Consider the following 23,912-nt stretch of genomic DNA (forward strand, 5'->3'; position numbering starts at 1 on the left):
GAGGAAAAACAAAAATGATAGTGGAATTGGAATTGAAGGAAAATTGTATCAAAGTACATTTAATATAAAAGTACATATGCATGTAAGTATGTACCGTATGAAGTTATTTCTGGTTTTCCAAAAAGATTATCAACAAATCAATTTGTCATTGAAATGGTTCTTAGACCCAGTCGTATCTCATAATTTGTAAATAGTTTTCTAGACCTATCAGTTTTTGATATTTATTCAGTAGATTCAAGCTACATCAGACTCCTTAATACCCAGAGTCTAGACTGACATCCACATCATTTATTATTATATTGTAATTTGTCCTCTGTTGTGCATATTGTCTTGTTTATAATTTATAGTACTGCCCTGCACTGTTTTGTGCACGTTATGTAGTCCTGTGTAGGTCTGTAGTCTAGTGTAGTTTTTGTGTTGTTTTACGTAGTCTAGTGTAGCCTTGTGTTGTCTCACTTGGTCTAGTGTAGTTTTGTGCTGTTTCATGTAGCACCATGGTCCTGGAGAAACGTTGTTTCATTTTTACTGTGCACCGTAACAGCAATTTATGGTCAAAATGACAATAAAAAGTGACTTGACTTGACTTCTGTTATGGTAAAATCTATTTTCTGCTTCTGTGTAAACAGAATACCTATGATATTAATTTAATCCAAGGATCTTCTGTAAGCAAATTGCAGTGGGATACTGCTTTGTAAATTCCAGTAAAAGTCTTAGTTCTCCCATATTTAGAAAAGTGGGTATATATCAGGATTTAAGAATAAACCACAACTACTGAGTATCACACTGAAATGGAACCAGGAGCCAGTCTGCTCATTTTCTTATTTGATATGTAGTTTTTTTCTTGTAAGTTTACCCATTAATGGCATTGATTCTGAAAATTTAGCAGGAAGTATATAAATATCTTACTGTGGTCATCTATGGATGGGTGTTTAATTTTTTTTTGCCATTAAAATAAGATTGCTGGCTTCATAGGGAATTCATTCAATTGTGAAGCTTTGAAAATACTGCAGGAAACATTAGTTTTCTTTTCTAGAACATCTTTACAAATAGGGTAGATAGACAGTAGTTTTTCACCGGGCTGAAATATCTAATACCAGAGGAGCTCCATTAATGTGAGAGGAGTAATTTCAATGGAGATGTGAGGGGCAAATTTTTTACACAGGAAGAGATGGGTGCCTGGAATGCACTACTGGAGTGATGGTAGAGGCAGATGAATTAGAGCAGGGGTTCCCAACTTTTTTTATGCCATGGACCAATACCATTAAGCAAGGGGTCTGTGGAGCCCCGGGTGGGAACCCCTGCATTAAAGACATTTTAGAGATGTTTCGATAGACACATAAATGTGAGGAAAATGGAAGGATATAGACTATGTATAGGCAAAGCAGATTAGTTAGGTTGCCCATTTGATTACTCATTTAATTGGATCGGCATAACATTGTGGGCCTGTGCTGTGCTGTTCTTTGTTCTAAATTTCTAATACATATAGGAAAATTTAATAGTAATTGTTACAGATAACAAAATATGGGAGCCATAGGAAAAGCTGCAAAAGCTTGGCTAAAGTGTGGCATATTATACAGAGTGGGAAAGAGAAAAGAGAGAACTAGGTTAAAAGAATGTAGGAGTGTTGAGTTGAGGTAACTGACGAGAGAGACAATTCTTTTGAGAAGGAAATACTTTCCACAGAGAGCGATGGGAATGTGAAACACCCTGCCAATGGTGGTGGTATAGGCAAATAATTCAAGGACATTTAAATTACCTTTAGATAGGCACATGGACGATTAAAAAGTGGAGGGCTATGTAGGAGGGAAGGGTTAGATTGATCTTAGAGTAGGTTAAAAGGTCAGCACAAATTGTGGTCTGAAGGGCCTGTACTGTGCTGTTCTATTTTCAATGTCATTTGTGAGGTGTATCAATCCTTCCATCGTTCATGCCAGACAACTTGTGTGCTTTAAACAGGCCCTGAAGTCATAGAATTATATAGATGGCATGTAAACCGGCCCCTTAGCTTGATTTGTCCATTTCGTTCTGTGTATCCACCACCCACTATATTGCAAAACTTGCCCTTGAGGTCCTCTCATTTTAACCCTTTCCCCTCTCTCTTTAAACCTTTTCCCTCTCTCTTTAAGCCTCTCATTTTAAATCCTGCACTTTCCCTATACTGTTGTGATCATTTTCCTTGTCTATGCCCCTCTGATCTTGTATACTCTCATTAAGGTCACCCCTCAGTCTCCTATCCTCCAGGAAAATAAGCCCTAACCTATCCAGTTTCTACTTGTAACTCAAGCCCATCTTTCCAACTTAATAACATCCTTCCAATATCAGAGTGACCAGAGTACTGCAAATGCATCTCACTGATGTCTTGTATATCAGTAGCATGATGTCTCAACTCTTGTACTCATACCCTGACCAATTAAAGACAAGCAAGCCAAAGAGCTTCTTCACCATCCTATCTACCTTGTGTTGTCACTTTCAGAGAACTACGCATATTTTCCCCGCGGTCTCCCTGTTCTGCAATTTTCTCCAGGGCTTTATCACTTACTGTTTAAGTCCCATCCTAGTTTGACTTCCCAAAATATAATGCTTTGCATGTCTGGGTTGGGAACTTCATTGAGCCAAGTACTCTTTTGATCAGGACCATACTGTAATCTCGGACAACCTTCTTCGCTGTCCACTAGTAATTTTGATGTTGTCTGGAAACTTCCTAACCATGACAACTAAATTGGCATCCAACTCATTAGGTTACATGTCAAACCACAGTTGCCTCAACACTGATCCTTGTAACACACCACTGATCACAAAACTACTCTGAAAAACGAGTCTCCATCACCATCCTCTGACTCCTACCACCAAGCCAATTTTGTATCCAATTGGCGAGCTCATGCTGGATTCAATGTTATCTACCCTTCAGGACTAACCTACCGCACAAGTCCTTGTCAGAGGTTTTGTAAATGTTCATATAGACAACATCTACCAGTTTGCACTCCACAATGTTTTTACCTTTTAAAAAGTAATGAAGTAGATTTGAGAGAAATAATTTCTCACACAAATCTGCAAGACCATGGATCAATATCTGAAGTGTGGAACCATCCTAGTTAGAATCATTTTAGTGGACATGAGCATATTCATTCATTCATTGCAATGGAGTTATGCTATCTCACTCCTTTTGCTTATGCTGCCCTTTGGGAACTTCCACAGCAGTTCTAGGGGGTCCAAGGTGGTGAATTTGGCCGATGTGGATTGTGCAGACTCTGCCCACAGGTGGGTCAGAATCTCGACGGGCTGAGTGGATGGATGGTTTGGCACTGCTCCTTCTACCACCTATGATAGGTTTATGTGCACTCCCAGTCATTGTTTCTCAGTTTTGAGCAACCATGGTCAGGGATACTCAGAGCTCTGGTGAGGAGGCTATGAAGACTTCATTGAATTGTTTTCTCTATTCACTGTTTATTTTCTGCTGTGGTGTAACTTAGAACAGACACTTTAATTCAAGCTCCCTCAAGAAAATGACTACCGCCCTCAAGCTAATGATGAAAGACTGTCTATAGACAATGTTGGAACACCTGAGGAGCTGTGGTTACACAAATGTTGGAATTTTATATGGACCCTTGTTTAAGTACAGAACAATAGGTTTAAGTTCAAGTTTATTGTCATTAAGCCATACACATGTATACAGCTAAATGAAACATTGTTCCTCTGAGGCCAAGGTGCAAATCACAATATGTGTAGTCACAAACAGCACATGTAGTTACAATCCAGCACATGCAGACACAAAATAATATTAACACAAGTCCCTGAGTGACATGGCCTGAAGGTTGGCAGGTTGACATAAAGTATGAGGTGCATGTAGTGCAATGTTATGAGCACTGTTATAAGAAAGCAAGTAGCAACAGCTGCATTTTAGGAATAGTAACAGGATTGCAAAACCTAATTCTGAAATAAGTTAATTGATGAATTAATGAAAGGTGTCCTGTATTAAGGAGGGTTAGGATGGATAGAGGAAAAACTTCCCATTATTTGGGGAATGCAGGAATTTGTTTAAAATCCAGGTCTTTTCAAGAGTTAGGAAACACTTAGAATCAGAATCAGGTTAAATATCACTGTCATTTGTCATAAAATTTGTTATTTTGTGGCAGAAATACAAAAAAACCATAATTTACAATAAGGAATATAACAAGTAATTATCAAGAAATTATAACAACTCAAGAAAAGCTTTTAGTAAAGGTTAATTCTAATACTGGTGTGGACTGATGATCCAAAAGGTTTGGTGTCAAGATATATTTTTATTGAAACACTTGAGTTATTCAGTATCAGGTCCATCTATCCATCCATCCATCCTAAATCAGTCCACACCACTATTAGGATTTGCTTCATTTGTGAGAAAAAAATCTGTTCCTAAAACCATAAGACCACAATATATACAGCAGCAGTATTAGGCCATTTGGCCCATCCAATCTGTTCCGCCATTTCTTCATGGCTGATCCAATTTTCCCCTCAGCCGCATTCTCCTGCCTTCTCTCTGTATCGCTTCATGCCCTGACCAATCTAGAATCTATCTACCTCTGCCTTAAATATACTTAAAGACTTGGTCTCCACAGCTGCTTGTGGCAAAGAATTTTCCACAGATTCACCACTCTGTGGCTAAAGAAGTTCCCCCTCATCTCCATTCCAAAAGAATGTCCATGTGTTCTCAGACTGTGTCCTCTGGTCTTAGACTTTCCCACCATAAGAGACATTTTGCCGACACCAACTATATCAAGGCCCTTTACCGTTCGATAGGTTTCAACTAGATCACCCCTCATTCTGCTGAATTCTATTGAATAAAGGCCCAGGGCCGTCAAATGCCCTTCATATGACAAGCCACTCAATCCTGGAAATATTTTTGTTTCCTTCTTGAACCCGCTTCAGTTTCTGCACATCCTTTCTAAGGTAAGGGGCCTCAAACTGTTTACAGTTCTCCAAGTGAGGTTTTCTAAAATCTCAACATTACATCCTTGCTTTTATTTTCTAGTTCTCTTGAAATGAATGCTAACAATACATTTGCCTTCTCCACCACCAACTCAACCTGCAAACTAACTTTTAGGGAATCCTGCACAAGGACTGCCAAATCCTTTTGCGCCTCAGTTTTTTGTATGTTCTTTTCATTTAGAAAATAGATAGATAGATAGATAGACATACTTTATTGATCCCGAGGGAAATTGGGTTTTGTTTAATCAACCCTTTCATTTCTTCTCCCAAAGTGCTTGACCATACACTTCCTGACACTGTATTCCATCTGCTATTTTTTTGCCTATTCTCCAAATCTGTCTAAGTCCTTCTGTAGCCTATCTACTTCCTCAAAACTACCCGCCCCTCCACCTATCCTCATAAGAATCCTGAAGGCACACACTCAGCGATTCAGGAACAGCTTCTTCCCCTCTGCCGTCCAATTCCTAAGTGGACATTGAAGCTTTGGACACTACCTCACTTTTTAAATATACACTATTTCTGTTTTGCACATTAAAAAAAATCTATTCAATATGCATAATTGATTTACTTGTTTATTTATTATTATGTTTTATTTATAATTATTATTTTCTTCTCTGCTAAATTATGTATTGCATTGAACTACAGCTGCTAAGTTAACAAATTTCACGTCACATGCTGTTGATAATAAACCTGATTCTGATTCATAACATTTGCAAACTTTGCAATAAAGCCATCAATTCTATCATCTAAATCATTTACCTATAACGTAAAAAGAATTGGTCCCAACACAGACTCCTGTAGAACATCACTAATCACTGGCAGCCACTCTTTGCCTCCTGCCAGTCACCCACTGCTTTATCAATCCTGGAATCTTTCCTGTAATACCATGGACTCGTGCCTTGTTAAGTAGCCTCACGAGTGGCACTTTGTCAAAGGCCTTCTGAAAATCCAAATGCACAGCATCAACTAATTCTATCCTGCTATTCTGCCCTCTTTCCTACACCAATTCCTTAGCCACTTATTAAACTGTATAATCTTCCTCGTTCTGGCCTCACTAGCTCATGGCATGATTAGCAACCCTGAGATCACAACCCTGGAGGTCCTGCCCTTTAACTTAGTACCTAACTGCATGAACTGTCTTTGCAGAACCTCGTCACTCATCCAACCAGTGTCATTTGTACCTGTATGAACTACAACTTCTGGCTGTTCACTCTCCCCCTTAAGAATGCTGAGGTTTTGATTGGAGATATCCTGGATCCTGGCACCCAGGAGGCAACATACCATCCAGAATCTCGTTCTTGCCCACAGAGCCTCCTGTCCATTCTAACTAAAGAATCCCCTATCACCACAGCATGCCTCTTCTTCTCCCTTCCCTTCTGAGTCAAAGAGCCTCTGTTAGAACATTCCCCCGTCCAACAGTATCCAGTGATAACCAGTTGTTGGCGTTGCCTTTTGAAGATGTCCTCGATGGTAAGGAGGGTAGTGTCCATGATAGATCTGACTGAGTTTGCAGCCCTCTGCAGCTTTTTCCAATTCCTTGCATTGGCTCCTCCGTACCAGTGATGCAACTAGTTAGCATGCTCTCAGTACACTGTACATCTACAGAAATTTGCTAGGGTCTTTAGTGACATACTTTGAAGCACAGAGTGTTGAGCTTTTAAGTTCTTTGACATACAGAATTGATTCTGTATGAATTATTAATTTTAAATCTGTGGTTCATAGATTTTTGTAGAACAAAGGAATACCAGCAGAAGGCAGATTTATGGAGTTAGATCACAAATCAGCCACAGTACCACTGATTAGTAACAGAGGTTCAATTGCCTCTTGCCACACACGTGATCCTGGTTGTGGATTTCCTCTTTGAATATTTGTTTGATTTTCTTTTTGGTATAATTTGGTGAGCTACAAATTAATTTTCTTCATATGCTTGTTATCCCTGTATGTGTGCCGAGCGAAGAATGGAGAGGTTGGAAGAAACCTCTGTTTTAAAATTGCCCTTTTCCCTACCTGTGATTGGTGAGTTTTGAGGCCTAGGCCTGAAGGACAAATCTGATCAGTGAGCCCAGGGGTTGATACGCAGAGGTCGGGGAAATTGGAGGCCCGATGTCTGAGAATCTGGGGCCAAGGACTGGAGGCCTGGAGGTGACCTGTCTTGTGGCTGGAGGCTCAGTGTTACCACGTGTGCTGTTTTCTGCACACTGTGGGCATGCTGTGCTGGCAATGGAATGTGTGGCAATACTTGTGGGCTGACCTTGGTGTTTTGGTTGTTAACCACAAACATTTCACTATGTTTCGATGTACATATGATAAATAAATCTGAATTTGTATCTGATTTCTTTTCCACCTTCTCCTCTTTGTCTCTGTAACGTTTGCACTGTCTAATCAGTCTCCAATTTGAATTTCTGAGTCTCCCTAGATCTCTGAATTCTGGACTGGACCGTTGTTCATGAGAAGGAACATTAATGTTGCCCTCAACCTCATTTGCACTTAAAAAGGAGATAACTTTAAGGTGACTGCAGTGGTGCTGTCAGTGGTATTTTTTATACACATAGTGATTGGTGCGTGGAATGCACTGCCAGGGGTGGTGGTAGAGACAGATGCATTAGGGACATATAAGAGAATCTTAAATAGGCACGTGAATGGAAAAAGAAATGGAGGGCTGTGTGGGAGCGAAAGGTTAGATTAATTTTAGAGCAGGTTAAAAGATTGACACAACATCATGTGCCAAAGACCTGTTCTGTGCTGATCAAGTGGAAGAAATGCTACTCCTGCCCATTCACCTCCATTCAGGGCCTCGAACAGTCCTGCCAGGTGAGGCAACAGTTCACTAGCGAATCTGTTGACGTCGCCTACTGTTTCCGGTGCTCCTGACACGGGCTCCTTGACATTGGTGAGACCAGACATAGATTGGCGGACTGCTTTGTCGAGCATCTTCACTCTATTCACAAAAATCAGGACTTTCCAGTGCCAAACATTTTAATTCCAATCACCATTCCCATTTTGACATGTTGGTTCATGTCTTGCTCTAATGCTATGATGTAGCCACATTCATGCTGGAGGAGCAACACTAAATATTCCATCTATGTAGCCTTCAATCAGATGGCATGAGCATCGATTTCTCCAACTTTCAGTAATTCCCCACTCTGGTCCCCTCTTACCTCTTCTCTTCTCCTCACTTGTCTATTATGTCCCCCTGGTGCCCATCCTCTTCCCTTTCATTTATGGCCCATTCTCTTCTCCCGTTAGATTCCTTTGTCTCCAGCCCTTTACCTTTTCTGCCCATCAACACCTAGCTTCTTTTTTTTTAAACACCCAGCTTCTTACTTCATCTCCCCCCCCCCCACCCACCACCCTTCCAGCTTGTACTTTTTCCCCTTCCTCCACTTCCTTATTCTGGCTTTTTCCCTCTTCCTTTACAGTCCTGGTAAAGGATCACGGCCCGAAATGTCAACTGCTGCCTAAGCTGCTGAGTTTCTCCAGCATTTTGTGATGTTGCTCTGTACTGTACTATGCTGTAGAGAAATAAAATAAGAGAAAGATCCAATAAAAATATCATTAGTAGGCTGTGTACATATATCAATTGATGCTTCTGGACACCTCTTCAGTGATGTTCCTGGAATCATCGGGTGTTTCGGGTCTTTCAACATCATACAACCTCCTCCAGGTGACCCAGCCGGGGCTGATCAGACCCAGCTTGTGTCCAGATGGCTAGCTACTTATGACTCCATGGCTCCCCTCTTTTGAGCCACAGCCATCTTGAGGCCCTCTCTGCCACATCGGTGGTACTGCGGATGGCTCTCCTCTTCCTCTCTCCTTCGATGCCCAAAATGCTGAAGGCTCTAACTAAAGAACGGGCTATGAATCCCCTACAACCAACCTCCACTGGGAGACACCTCACTCTCCATCCAGCCTGCTGACAGTTGCTGACCAGCCCTGCGTCCTTGGAGAGCTTCCTTTGAAAGGCCTCTTCCAAGCTATCTTCCCATGGGACTGTCAGCTCCAGCAGCACCACTTGCTTAGTAGACTCAGACACTAGGACAATGTCTGGTCGCAGGGTGGTGGCTGCGATATAGTTGGGGAACTTCAGCTGCCCTTCGAGGTCCACCAACAGCTGCCAGTCCCTTGCAGAGGTCAGAATGCCTGCAGATGTTCTTTTGGCGGGTATTGGCTGCTCCCCAGCTCTGACAAAGGAGGAAGTAATTGGAGAAAAAAATTCTGAGGGACTGATTAACCAGCACTTGGAAAGAAAGGGATTAATCAAAGAAAGACAATATGGCTTTGTTAAGGAGAAACCCTGCATTGATAACATATATTTAGGGTTATTTAGGGTTAACATATGAGGAACGTTTGTCCGCTCTTGGACTGTATTCCTTGGAGTTTAGAAGAATGAGGGGAGACCTCATAGAAACATTTCGAATGTTAAAAGGCATGGACAGAGTGGATGTGGCAAAGTTGTTTCCCATGATGGGGGAGTCTAGTACGAGAGGGCATGACTTAAGGATTGAAGGGCGCCCTTTCAGAACAGAAATGCGAAAAAATTTTTTTAGTCAGAGGGTGGTGAATCTATGGAATTTGTTGCCACGGGCAGCAGTGGAGGCCAAGTCATTGGGTGTCTTTAAGGCAGAGATTGATAGGTATCTGAGTAGCCAGGGCATCAAAGGTTATGGTGAGAAGGCGGGGCAGTGGGACTAAATAGGATAAAATGGATCAGCTCATGATAAAATGGCAGAGCAGACTCGATGGGCCGAATGGCCTACTTCTGCTCCTTTGTCTTATGGTCTTATGGTCTTATGATAAGACAGAGTGATTAAAGTATTCTCTGTGGATTTCATTGTTTTTTTTATTGAACCCCACATGGAGGACTGGTCTAAAAGGTTAGAGCTAGTGGGATTCAGGACGTGTTTGCAAATTGGATCCAAATTGGTTTGGGAATGTGAGGTAGAAGGTAATGGTAGAAGGTGATTTATGATTGGAGGCTCATGACAATTATCACATACTAGTCTCCCTTAATGGAGACAATGAGTTCAAGTTATATTCCAGCTTTATCAAACACTAGGTCACATTTAGAGAATTATGTTCAATTCTGGTCACCTCGTTATAGGAAGGATGTGGAGTCTTTGGAGAAACTGGTCAGATGAGGCTGTTTTCTTTAGAGCAATAGAGGCTGAAAGGAGATTAGATACAAGTTCATAATATTATGCAAGGCATAGATAGCTGCTTGCCATGTTTATAAGGAGCTTGTACGTTCTCCCCGTGACCGTGTGGATTTCATCCGGATGTTCCAGTTCTCTCCACGCACTCATAGAAAACATAGAAAAACTACAGCACAATACAGGCACTTTGGCCCACAAAGCTTTGCCAAACATGTCCTTACCTTAGAAATTACCTAGGGTTACCCATAGCCCTCTATTTTTCTAAGCTCCATGTACCACATTCCCACATTCCAAAGACTGTTAGTAAGTTGTGGACATGCTATATTAGCACTGGAAGCATGGCAACCACGCAGGGTGCCCCTGGAATGTCTTGATTATTGCAAATGATGCCATTTGCTGTACATTTGAATGTACTTGTGACAAATAAACCATAAGACCATAGAGTATAGAAGCAGAGTTAGGCCATTTGGCCCACTGATTCTGCTACACCATTTCATCATAGCTTATCCATTTTACTTCTCAGCTTCAATCTCCTGCCTTCTCCGCATATCCCTTCATGCCCTGGCTAATCAAGAATTTATCAACCTCTGCCTTAAATATAAATGGAGATTTGGCCTGTGGCAATGAATTCCACAGATTCACCACTCTCTGTCCAAAGAAATTCCTCCTCATCTCTGTTCTTAAAGAATGCCCTTCTGTTCTGAGGCCGAGTTCCTTCAGCATTTTGTGTGTGTTTCATAGCGTGGGGACTGGTTCCTCTGTTCTGAGCCTTGCCTGCGCTCTCTGCTGTTTCTTAGAGTCATGTGTAGAGCAGTTACCACATCAAGCCGTTATACATCCAGACAGAATGCTCTCTATGGTGCGTTAATAAAAATTAAGATTTGATGGGTATATGCTGAATTTCTTCAGCCTCCTGAGGATGTAGAGGTGTGATGAACTTTCTTGGCTGTGATTTCAACATGGTTGAACCATATAGGTTCTTCAGTGGTATTGATGCACAGACGAACACATGGAATTTGTTTCAATATGCTGGATCAAAAAGAATTCTACTCAATGAATCAGAAATGGCTTTCCCAGCAATTAAGTTTCAAGTTGCATCTGCTTGATTTATACACCAAGGACATTGAAAAGCATGAATGGGATAGTATCATGGCGTGCCAAACTGATCAATAGAAAGTTAGCTGGTGTGTTTTCCTTAGGAATCTGTTCCTTTAGAGCTGTTGAATGTTTTTAAAGTGATATTGATTGAAGGGAATTGTTGTTTAAGAGAACATTCAGTGTTGCTGAAACGCCAGTTGCTTTCTGGTCTGTACGAAGAGCAGAGCTATTTTAGGAAGCTTTAAGAAGATTCAAGAGTTCCAAATGCATTTGAAAAGATCCTTCCAAAATACCAGATATTTTACAATTTGTTATCCTTATTCTTTTATTCTTACACCCGCAGAGTCATATAAAAAATACAGCACAGTAACAGGCCCTTTGGCCCATTGAGACTGTGCCAAACCATTTAAACTGCCTACTCCCATTTTATTATTTAAAAAAAATTTGGTCTGAAATTTGGTATCTTAGGAAATAATTATTTTCACTGTTCGGATGTTTCCCAATAGAACTTAATAACAATTTTATTAAAGAGAAAATAATATATTGATTGTTTTGAGAAGAGGTTTACTTACTTTTCCTGAAATAAAATTGACCTACTAGTTTAAATAATAAGAAAAGATGCCTCAACTGTATTTCAAGATGTTATATTAACCTTGCCTGCAAAAGAAAAAAAAACCCTAATTAAATGAAAACTGACTTTGTGAGGAAACTAACCCCATGTCATGAACAATGAAAATCAGTTTTAATATCACTGACATATGTCATGAAATTTGTTGTTTTGTACCAGCAGTACATAAAAACAAACTTTAATGACAACAAGGAAAACATATGTGTGTGTGTGTGTGTGTATAAGTGAACAAAATCCGCGCAAACATTAGTGCAGATAATGGATTGTCTTCATAAAATGCTGTCAACAATTGTATCCTCCAAATCTTCATTTTCATTGTAACGTTCAAGATGATTGTTAATACCTTTAAACTATTTGTAGTTCCTAACTTGTTATGGTAGTGAAATCATTTCATTTTCGCTCCTGGCCATTTTTGGCATTTCCAAGTGTAAATGCTTGAAACCTCAGTGAGCAAAACTGTTCTGAATTAGGCTATCCAAAACAGGTACACAGGTGCACGTGACGGAAGCTCCTGTTCCAATTAAGTGGCATAGTGTCCCAAATAAATGAAAGGAATCCTGGCTATTTTCCGGATTAGTTTTTGTTCCTTAAGAGTTATCCCAAATAAGCGGCTGTCCTGCTTAACTGTTGGACTAATGAATTTGAATCAATTGTGTGTGTGTGTGTGTGTGTGTGTGTGTGTGTGTGTGTGTGTGTGCATGCGCGTGTGCATAAAATTGAATATGTAGTGCCAATAGAGAATCAAAATATTGAGGTAATTCTTGTGAATAGTGAGGCAACCCTGTGTATATTCTGTGGTATAATATCATATTTTGTCGGAGGCAGCATCCGTACATCTCGAGAGACAATGGTGTGACACTTTTTCTGATGGTTTTTGGGCTTGTAGACTTGGGATGACTGGTACTTTCTGTACTGCCCCAATCTAGAGTGACAGTCTCTTTCACAGTGCCTGTGGGTGGAGGAGGAAGGTGCTCTGGGTGATGCAGTTCTGGCTTTTCTTCTTGCTCTCTTGTTGATGAGCATATTGGTCCTAGCTATCTCAGCACATTGAACACCGCTTTTGACTGCAGCCCTCCATGCTGTCTGGTCTTCAACTGTTTCCTCTCGTGTTGAGTTCGATGCCTGCCAGCTTCATATCGCGCTTGCAGACATCCCTGTAGTGGAGACACGGTCTTCCTCGCTGGTGGTAACCCTCACTCAGCTCGCCATGCAGCATGTCCTTGGGAATGTGTCCCTGGTCCCCCCGCCTGACGTGGCCCAACCATCTGAGGCATCTGCGTTGATTCTGGAGGTGTCAGTCCACTGTAAAACCTCTGTGTTGGTGATTCTGTTCTGCCAGGAGATGTGCAAGATCTGCTTGAGGCAACGTAGGTGGAACGAGTTTAGCCTCTTCCCTTGGCTGATGTATAGTGTCCAAGCCTCGCTGGCACAGAGGAGTGTGCTAAGCACACACACAGCTTGGTCGACTTGGTCAGTTGTCTGTTGTCCCACACTCTCTTGCATGGTCTGGCCATGACAGCTGTGGCTTTGACAATCCTGCTGTTCACCTCTGCTTTGAGGGACAGGGAATTGGCGTGGTCGACCTAAGACAGGTGAAGGAGTCAGTAGGAGTCAATAGGTCTAGAGGGCAGATATTTCAGGATGTATGTTGTATATATTTCTCTGACATTAAATGTGCCTTTGAAACCTTTGAGCTCAATAGGTACATTTAATGTCAGAGAAATATATACAATATACATACTGAAACTTTTTCTTTGCAAACATCCATGAAAACAGAGGAGTGCCCCAAAGAATGAATGACAGTTAAATGTTAGAACACCAAAGGCTCCCCCCTCCCATGCACAAGCACCAGCAAGGCAACAAGCTCCTCTCCCCACCCCCACGTGCAAGAGCATCAGCACCCTCCACTGAGCACTCAAGCGTGCAGTAAAGCATCAGTAAAGACACAGAAATGCAGTACCCCAAAAACCACTCGTTCACCCGGTAATTCAACATACCACAGGCTCTCTCTCTCCCCCTAATAAGGGAAAAAGAGGTGTCTCCATTTCACAGCGAGAGGAGAGACATTAATAGTCTCATTGATTTTTGATGTTTAAAAGTCTATTGCGTTGCTTTTTCTGAGCTCTGCGCCCAGAGAGTCGGCCCCAGAAAGGCACAGCTCTTTGGAGCTAATCCGCTGCTCCCGATGTTCCGTGTTCTCACGCGACACCTCCGTCGGGGCACCAACCCTGAATCAGCACGTCTCCAGAGCCATGAAAATCCAGAACCCTGAAGGTGCACTCGCCTTCCTTGCCATTGGGATATCAAAAAGCAGTCGGTCTTGAGGCCCTGAGAGCAGGTTCCATTCCCGCAAAGAACCAAAGTCAGAGTGTAACTCCTGTTAGGGTGTTCAAAAGAACCTTGAAAAGGGAAAAAAAGAGATATCAAAGATGGAAATCGAGCTGTTTCTGAAGATGCAGGCAAAGGAGTCACCATTTAGCGCCATCTTGACTTCACTCCTCCCCTCCGAGTTGACGACATTGAGAGAGCAATCATCAAAGGTGATGTTTGGGGAAAATTCTGCACCCTGGGCCATAATATTTGTCGTCTTCAGACTGATGGTTAAGTTAACCAAAATTCCTAGCAGGCATGGGCGAAGTTGTTGGAGTTTGCATTCAGTGTGTGACGTCAATTCTGCATCATCTTCAAACAGCATCTTGTGGAGAAGAGCTGTTCTAACTTTGGTCTTGGAGCGCAAGCGAGCAATGTAGAACAGCCTGCCATCAGCTCTGGTGTGAAGGTAGATGCCTTCAGTGCAGTCTATGAATTCATAGTGAAGGAGCATGAAGGTGCAGTCTGACCCCGCACTGGGACTCTGGGTAGACTGGATGCAAGGCTCTGAAGTCATGCTAAGATGACATGGGCGAAAACTTTCTCCACAATACCAAGGAGAGAGATGCCACAGTAGTTGTTACGATCACTACGGTCAACCTTGTTTTTGTACAGTGTGACAATGTTGGCATCTTGCATGTCTTGCATATCTGATATGCTAGTCATAGTTACTGTTGGCCAAAATCTCCTTAGAAATCCAATTGCAGTTCAATAACAAATCCCAGCAGCCAGCACACTGTATTTGATTGGGTCTATGGTCTTCATTTCATTTAATTCCAAAAAGTGGCTGAAAATATTAATTGACTGCAAATGTTCTTTAGTTTCCTTGCTATAATTGAACAGGAGTGCAAGTGAAGATAGTGTTTTGTCAGATAATGCATAAATTTGTCAGTAATCAATTTAAACTAAGATGACTGAAATTGACCAAAGTTTTAAACACTACAATAAATTTGTAACCCATCTCTGAGGATCTAACCTGGTCCCAACATATTGATGTAGTTATAAAGAAGGCAAGACAGTGGCTGTACTTTATTAGGAGTTTGAAGTGATTTGGCATGTCAACAAATACACTCAGAAACTTCTATAGATGTACCGTGGAGAGCATTCTGACAGGCTGCATCACTGTCTGGTATGGAGGGGCTACTGCACAGGACCAAAAGAAGCTGCAGAAGGTTGTAAATCTAGTCAGCTCCATCTTGGGTATTAGCCTACAAAGTACCCAGGACATCTTTAGGGAGCGGTGTCTCGGGAAGGCAGCGTCCATTATTAAGGACCCCCAGCACACAGGGCATGCCTTCTTCTCACTGTTACCATCAAGTAGGAGGTACAGAAGCCTGAAGGCACACACTCAGCAATTCAGAAACAGCTTCTTCCCCTCTGCTATCTGAATCCTAAATGAACATTAAATCATTGGATAGTACCTCACTTTTTTTTAATAAAAAGTATTTCTGTTTTTGCATGTTTTTTAAATCTATTCAATATACGTAATTGATTTACTTGTTTATTATTTTTTTAATTTTCATTATTATTATTATTATTTTCTCTGCTAGGTTATGTATTGCATTGAACTGCTGCTGCTAAGTTGACAAATTTCACGTCACATGCTGGTGGTAATAACCCTGATTCTGATTCTGACTTGATGGGAATTGCAGAATAGATTTCTGAGGTAGGCAGAGCATCAAGGCTGGGGTGTTTCCTTGCTGCCATGACAATTACCTGAGAAAGAGAAGACAACTGTCCATTTTAGAGTTTGAATATGATGATTGCATGAAGAACCTCAAGAGTTTTAGGTCTTCTCAAGAGCTTGTTTTCACATAGATTCCAGGTGGATTGCAGATTTAGGATGTAATTGTTGGGTAATTGAGGCCTGACATATTTTTTGAATTCTTAGCAAGTTGCTATCGTTAATAAGTCTGCAGTTATACTGTTCATCCCAATTATTACTTTTGAGGAGATGGTGGACAGCTCCCGCCTTGAACTGCTGCAGTTTATCTGGTAAAGTGTAGAATTTATGGATAAAGATTACTTTGTATACACTGTCCTCAAGGCTTATCATCTTTTTCATTGTTTTTCAGCAATTCCTTTATGTCTTGTAACTCCATTATTTTTATATGATAATATTTATCCTATGTCTGCTGTTATCGAAGTGATTACATTTTTAACATATATTAAAACAACTATCGTTTTGTATACTACTGAGAAATAAAAATATTTTTGATCCTTTTGTTGATGATATTTAGTAAGAATACACTAAGAATTTCATTATATTTTATAATATTTAATGACTTGCAAAGACCAGGTATTTTATTTGATCGTTAAGTCCCTTAAATAAAAAGAAATTCACTTTAAAGGGATTAAATGGAGTAAGTCATCCATCCACAGTTTATTATCACTCAAATGCATGCCATTTGGACATTAGTGATCATGAATGAGCAGAGAAATTGAAGCTGCTTCACGTGACATGCATGATCAGCCAATCTGAACAGCCGTATATGGATTCCCATCAGGCTCCACCTTCAAGGCCTTGACTGCAGTGAACTCTGGTTCTATGCGCACTCAGAGCATTGTTTTGTCTGAGTTTGTGTGCTCCTCGGCAGCCTGGCAGCCAGACAGGCACTGCCTGAAGTAACTGGGGAGCCTTCCATTGATCGATTGAAATGGTGTGGAGTGAATTAATGTGAGGCAGTCAGTCTGTCTATCAAAACACTCGAGGAATCTAGGGCAGAACTGATCGGTGCTGGCAAGCTCAATTTACTGGAGGGCTGAACTACATATATGATAGAGATAATTTGTGCATTTGCTCCTTTCCTCATGGATTGTAAGAGGAACCCATTGACATTGCTTCAGTTTATGACTGCAGCTGGAACCAGATATTAAATTAATATCTTTAGCCAGCATATTTTATTGAATAAATTTTAAGGCATCAAATAGTATTACTTAATATTTGGAATGTTTAACTTTACAAAATCTTCAACTTAATCTTGGAGGATCTGTATACAAATCTGAAAAATACTCAAAAAATCCAAATCTATTAATTTAAAAAAATGCTGAACTTTTGATGTGTAATTTCTGCACCACTTCATAGTTTTATAAATATAAGATTCTGGAAATCCAGTGTAATACATTCAAGATGCTGGGGGAACTCAGCAGATCAGGTAGCATCTCTGGAGGGGAATAAACAGTCAAAATTTTGGGCTGAGGCCTTTTATCAGGACATCAGTTTTTAAAATTCTTTTTTAAAAATAAATATTTAAACATATTTTAATTAGATGCAATATAGTCCTTCACTGAAAAAAAGTACTGTACCTAGCCGCATGCATCATAGTCAGTATCTTTTCTTCAGCAGAATGTGGGAAAGAAATTGATTAATGCTGACGTTGTTCAGGATCTGAATGGGATAGGATCAAAGGGCTGAGGGATCAGGGCCTGCATTGGGGCTTTGGAAAGTGTTTTGGGAATCAGGTCAGCTGGTGGTGAGATAAACGTCTATGACTGGTCCAGATGCATATTGAGCAGTTGGTGGCTATGATTATTTGGATGGGAGGGAGATTTCCAGAGGTAGATTTACTGAGTTGGTGTTAGGTGAATAGGTGTAGGTTTTCAATTTTTTTCTTATTTGGAGATGCAGTGCAAAACAGGCTCTTCCAGCCCTTCAATCCGCGTGACCCAGCAACCCACCTATTTAACCCCAGCCTAATCACAGGACAATTTACAATGACCAATTAATCTACTAACCGGCACGTCTCTGCACTGTGGGAGCAAACCGGAGCATCCAGAGGAAACCCACGCATGCACTGGAAGGAATGTATAAAATTGCTTACAGAGGAACTCTGAACTCCAACGCCCCAAGCTGTACTAGTGTCGTGCTAACTGCTGTGCTACTGTGACACCCCAAATAAAGGGCTCATCCAGGAGCCTCGGGACCTCTCACACCCTCAGCAATGATTATAACCCTTGATCAACAAGCCAGATTAAATTGGACACATGATGTAAGCTTGCCAGAGCTGAGGGAAACACTGCTGAGGTCAGGGCAGCTTCAATGATAGGTGGTTTAGCACATAAAAATGGCACTTATGATCAAACTTTTGGGCACTAATTTGAGTTCTGTTAATCTAAACATGATGTGAATTGCTGACATAACTCAGTTTAGAAACTACATGTCTCCTCTGGTTATATATGGCAGTACCTGTCATCTTTATATGCTGAAGCTAAAAATATCTTTTAAAGATTTAAAGGTTAGCTTTATTTGTCATGTCTACTTCAATACATTGGAACTTGTAGTGAAGTGTCAATAATCAACGCAGTCCAAGGAAGTGCTGGGAGCAGCCTACAAGTGTCGCCATGCTTCCTTTCATCATAGCATGCCCACAACTTCCTAACTCTAACCTGTATTTCTTTGGAATATGGAAGGAAACCAGAGCATCTGGAGGAAACCCACATGATGTCAGGGAGGATATACAGATTCCTTACAGAAAGTGGCGGGAATTAAACCCCAGTCTTCTGATCGCTGATACTGCGAAGTGTTATGCTAACCATTACACTATTTGAGTGGGAAGATCATGTCAGAGAGAATATAATGTGTAGCAAGTGTTTTTCCAAGAGCAACAACCATGCACTAGCACCTGGTGGGATCTCACCTTATTCATATGAAATTGCCAAGATTTATAATTCTTGTATGCCAATCCCACAGTGACAATCCCTAAAATATTACTTGTTTTTATAATTGCTTACTTATACCTTCAAATTAACTCTGATGCAAACAAAAAAGGCATCCAGGTCTCTCTGAATACCAATGTTTTTGAGGCACTTAATCAACTGATTTATTTTTTTCTATCAAAGTTTGTAAGTTCACATTTCCTCACTTTTTCTGATATGACCTTACTCAATCCTTTAATCTGTCTGTATGCCTTTTTAGTCTCTTCTCATAATTTCATAATGTATCTGAGAGTGGGATTTCCTTTGTTCCAGGTATTGAATTGTCCACAGTATGTTTAAAGTTATCTAGGATTATTGTCTCTCCTACTCACAGTCCTTATTACAGCGCCTTTAGTGTCCTGACTCATTGGTGCAATAAGTAATCCATTTTATCATCAGTGTCCAAGTGGAGAGCAATTTGAATGCAGAAAATGAACTCACCTTCAACATTATTGCAACAAATTTGGTTTGCAGCATCCAACTAATTCTGCATAATGATTTTCTAATCTAAGATTTTTAAAATTTTCTTTCTTTATCACAGAATTTGTTAATCAAGGTTCCCTGCTACATTTCCATTTTACTTGTCCATTTCCCTGGAATGTTCAGCTCATATGACAGCAAACAGTATAATCTGTTACAGTACAGGCCCCTAACACGAGCACATTTATTTCTTGTTCTTCACCTGAGATATCACTTGTAGGTGGCCATCAATACAGTTTCTGTTATCGGTAATCTGGCATGAGAAGACCATGATCACTTTTCATCTTGCTCTCTTTTCTTTATCTATCATCTTGTTCCTTTATTTCTGTTCGTTGCTCTTACAACAATTAATAAAACAATCTAAGCAACAAGTTTTGTGCCTCATTTGTTGACTTTCAAAGAATCTTTGTATCACAAAAGCATCAGGATCCAACAAGGTCAAGATAGAAATGGAGGAATTTGTGGAAGGAAATTCAGAATGTAATCAGAATCAGGTTTAATATCACTGGCATATGCTGCGAAATTTGTTGTTTTGCTGCTGCAATAAATAATAATAAAAATAAATAATGCATATATTTGGGATCAGGTGATATCACTGGTAGAGTGAGGTAACGTGTGCCTGAGGCAGAAAATTGAGAGCAGATGTGAATTTTAGGCAGGTTACAGAGATAGGGAGGCAGGAAGTACATAGATTAGAATTTTATATAGACTGATAGTGAATGAACTGCAAACCAATGTTAGTCTATTAAAATGAATAACCAAAATTAGTGATGGCCAGAACAGCTCTGCATAAAACTTACACATGGAGAAACATGTGAGATTGGCCAGATTAATATTGAATAGTTGAGGGAGTGTTGCTGAACGTATAGACAAAGCTATGCAAAGGACAAGAGTTAGATGGGGATGGAGATGAACTATGCGATGTGACTTTATTTGTATGAAAGGAGAAAGGAAGTGCTTTTGAGAACATAGAGATACGGTAAGTCACCCTACACCTCGCTTGGGGGTGGAGGGGTGTCCATTACAGTATGAGAGAACATAGGTGAGCACTATAGCAATGTACCAGTGTTTAAAAATGGAACCAATAGCAAAATAGTGTGATTGCTCGAATTTTTGAGGAAGAACTGACAATGCTGAAAATTCTCAGCAGGTTGAACAGCATCTCTGGAGAGAGTTGTGGGCATAATATTTCACAATGACCATTCATCTGAACAATTGTTGAGCCAATGTTTGCAAGGGTTGGGAGAACTCTTGTGGTAGCAGTATTGAAAGGTGGGCTAGAGATTGTGAACGTTTAAAATATAGGGGCCACAAGAAGTACTAGTTGATAAATTTCTTATGCTCTGCTGACTTTACCAGTGCTGGACATCAGTATATGGTGACATACACGTATTCTGATAATAAATTTACTTTGTGCTTTGTTGTTTGTCCTTTGTTGATCAACGTGAGTGGAAAGTATTCAACAATTGTGGGACTAGCACCTTGTTTTAGGCAACAGAACATCACTGCAACTCATTGATATATTTCCCTAGCTGGAAACCCCAGCTTTCCAGTTGACTTGCTCTGAATATACACTCACCAGCCACTTTGTTAGGTACTTCCTGTACCTCAATGTGGGCACGTGGCCAAGTGGTTAAGGCGTCTGACTAGCAATCTGAAGGTCATGAGTTCGAGCCCCAGCCGAAGTAGAGTGTTGTGTCCTTGAGCAAGGCACTTGCTCAATCACACAGTGCTCTGCGACGACGCCGGTGCCAAGCTGTATGGGTCCGAATGCCCTTCCCTTGGACAACATCGGTGTCGTGGAGAGGGGAGACTTGCAGCATTGGCAACTGCCGGTCTTCCATACAACCTTGCCCAGGCCTGCGCCCTGGAGAGTGAAGACTTTCCAGGCACAGATCCATGGTCTCACAAGACTAACGGATGCCTGTACCTCATAAAGTGGCCACTGATTGTATGTACATGGTCCTCTACTACACTTCAAGGTTCAATGTGTTGTGCATTCAGAAATGTTCTTCTGCATACCACTGTTGTGTGGTTATTTGAGTTACCTTCATCTGTCAATTTGAACCACTCTGGCCATTCTTCTCTGACCACTCTCATTAACAAGGCATTTTCACCCACTAAGTGCCATTCACTGAGTGTTTTTTTGTTTTTCACGCCTTTCTCTATAAACTCACTTGTGTCTGAAAATCCCAGAAGATCAGCAAAGCTGAGATACTCAAACAACCCCACTTGGCATCAATAATCATTCTACGGTCCAAGTCACTTAGATCACTTTTGTTCCCCATTCTAATGTTTGTTCCGAACAACAACTGAACTTCTTGACCATGTCTGCATACCTGCGAGCATTGAGTTGCTGCTACATAATTGGTTGATTAGATATTTTCATTAATGAACAGGTGTACCTAATAAAGTGGCCACTGAGTGTATGCGTACCCAAAGAGTGAATTGCATATGACAATATGGATTCAAAGGTTAAAGATTAGATTTAACTTAAAAATGCATGGTTATAATTTTTAATGGGTTTCCTTACAGCTGGTGTGACAGCAGAAGCTATTCAAGCAGCTAGTGGAAGTTCTGATTTACAAGGGGCAGATACTAAAGTTCAGGAAGAGGAACCTGACCTAGCAGATGATGACATTAGTGCAGGTGAGTGATTCTATTTTCAGACCTGTGATGGGTTTATCAACAGTTTTTTTTGTTTTGAAAGAAATCCTTAATTGGATAACTGATGCAGGTGAGAAAAACAGCTCTACATTGTTAACCATTATGAAATATAAAACTTTTGCTCAACCTCTGCCATAGAAACTACCTCACACCCAAATAGAGACACATAACATTCATGGATATTCTTTGGAGTTTAGTTTAACAGAACTATCATGTCATATTTTTATCAATCTTAATATTTAAGTTTTCTGTAACTTCTGTGATTTTTAATAAAGTTTAACTACAGTAGTGTGTTAATGACAATGACTTCATTCTGTTCGGAGTCAATCATTTTCTGCTCAAACATAGTGTCTGTAAAAAGTATAAAATGTATTCCCCCCCCCCCAGAAGTTTTCATGTTTTATTGTTTTACAACATTGAATCACAGCGGGTTTAATCTGGCTTTTTTCTTGATACTGATCAACTTAAAAGACTATTTTGTGTCAAAGTGAAAGCAGATCTCTACAAAGTGATCTAAATCAATTACAAATATAAAACACAAAATCATTGATTGTATAAGCATTCACATCCCTTTAGTATGACACTCCATATCATAACATTTGCAGCCAATTAGTTTTTTAAGTCACAGAATTAGTTAATTGGAGATCACCTATGTACGGTCAAGGTATTTCAATTGATTGTAGTAAAAATACACCTGTATTTGGAAGGTCCAACTGCTGCTGAGTCAGTATCCTGGCAAAAACTACACCATGGAAAGAAAAGAACACTCTAAGCAAATCTGTGAAAAGATTATTGAAAAGCACATGTGAGGAGATGGATACAAAAATTTCCCAGGTCACTGAATATCCCTCGGAGTACAGTTTAGTCAATCATCAAGAAATGGAAAAAATATGGCACAATTGTAAATCTGCCTAGAGCAGGCCATTCTCAAAGACTGAGAGACAGTGCAAGGAGGGGACTAGTGAGGGAGTCACCAAGAGACCTACGACAGCTCAGGAGGAGTTAAAAGCTTCTTTGGCTGAGATGGGAGAGATTGCACATATAATAGCTGTTGCCTGGGTGCTTCACTAGTCATAGCTTAATGGGAGAGTGGCAAAGAGAAAGCCACTGTTGAAAAAAAACTCACATGAAATCTGAGTTTACCAGAAGGCTTGTGGAAGACTGAGAAACCAGCTGAAAGAAGATTTTATGGTCTGATGAAACCAAAATTGAGCTTTTTGGCCATCAGACTAAAGGCTATGTTTGGCGTAAACCAAACACCGCACATCATCAAAAACACACCATCCCTACCATGAAGCATGGTGGTGGCTGCATCATGCTGTGGGGATGTTTCTCTGCAGTAGGCACTGGAAGGCTTGTGAAGGTAGAGGGTAAAATGAATGCAGCAAAACACAGGGAAATCTTGGAGGGAAACCTAATGCAGTCTGCAAGAGAACTGTGACTTGGGAGAAGATTTGTTTTCCTGCAAGACAATGATCCCAAGCATTAAGCCAAAGCTACACAGGAATGGCTGAAAATCAACAAAGTTAATGTCCTGGAGTAGGCAAGTCAGCGTCCAGACCTCAATCCAATTGAGAATTTGTGGCTGGACTTGAAAAGGGCTGTTCACTTGTGATCTCCTTGCAATCTGACAGAGCTTGAGCAGTTTTGTAAAGAAGAATAGGAAAAAATTGTAGTATCCAAATGTGCAAAGTTGATAGAGACCTACCCACACAGAGTCAAGGCTGTAATTGCTGCCAAAGGTGTATCTACTGAATACTGACTTGAAGGGGGTGAGTAATTATACAATCAATTATTTTGTGTTTAATAATTCTAATAAATTTAAACCAATTTGTAGAAATTGCTTTACATCTTGA

The 23,912-nt window shown here is 40.5% G+C and overlaps 1 protein-coding gene across 4 annotated transcripts in view; it reads left to right on the forward strand.

The window, feature by feature from the left end:
* The window catches only part of LOC140194900 (WD repeat-containing protein 7), a 619,189-nt gene that overhangs the window by 251,924 nt on the left and 343,353 nt on the right, over positions 1–23,912 (forward strand). For all 4 annotated transcript variants that reach the window (XM_072252235.1, XM_072252236.1, XM_072252237.1 and 1 more), the window contains one exon: positions 21,925–22,038. In XM_072252235.1, the coding sequence (XP_072108336.1) occupies positions 21,925–22,038 (114 nt within the window). The remainder of the gene's footprint in view (positions 1–21,924; positions 22,039–23,912) is intronic.

This window comes from Mobula birostris, chromosome 3, assembly GCF_030028105.1.
Source record: "Mobula birostris isolate sMobBir1 chromosome 3, sMobBir1.hap1, whole genome shotgun sequence".
NCBI classification, from domain to species: Eukaryota; Metazoa; Chordata; class Chondrichthyes; order Myliobatiformes; family Myliobatidae; genus Mobula; species Mobula birostris.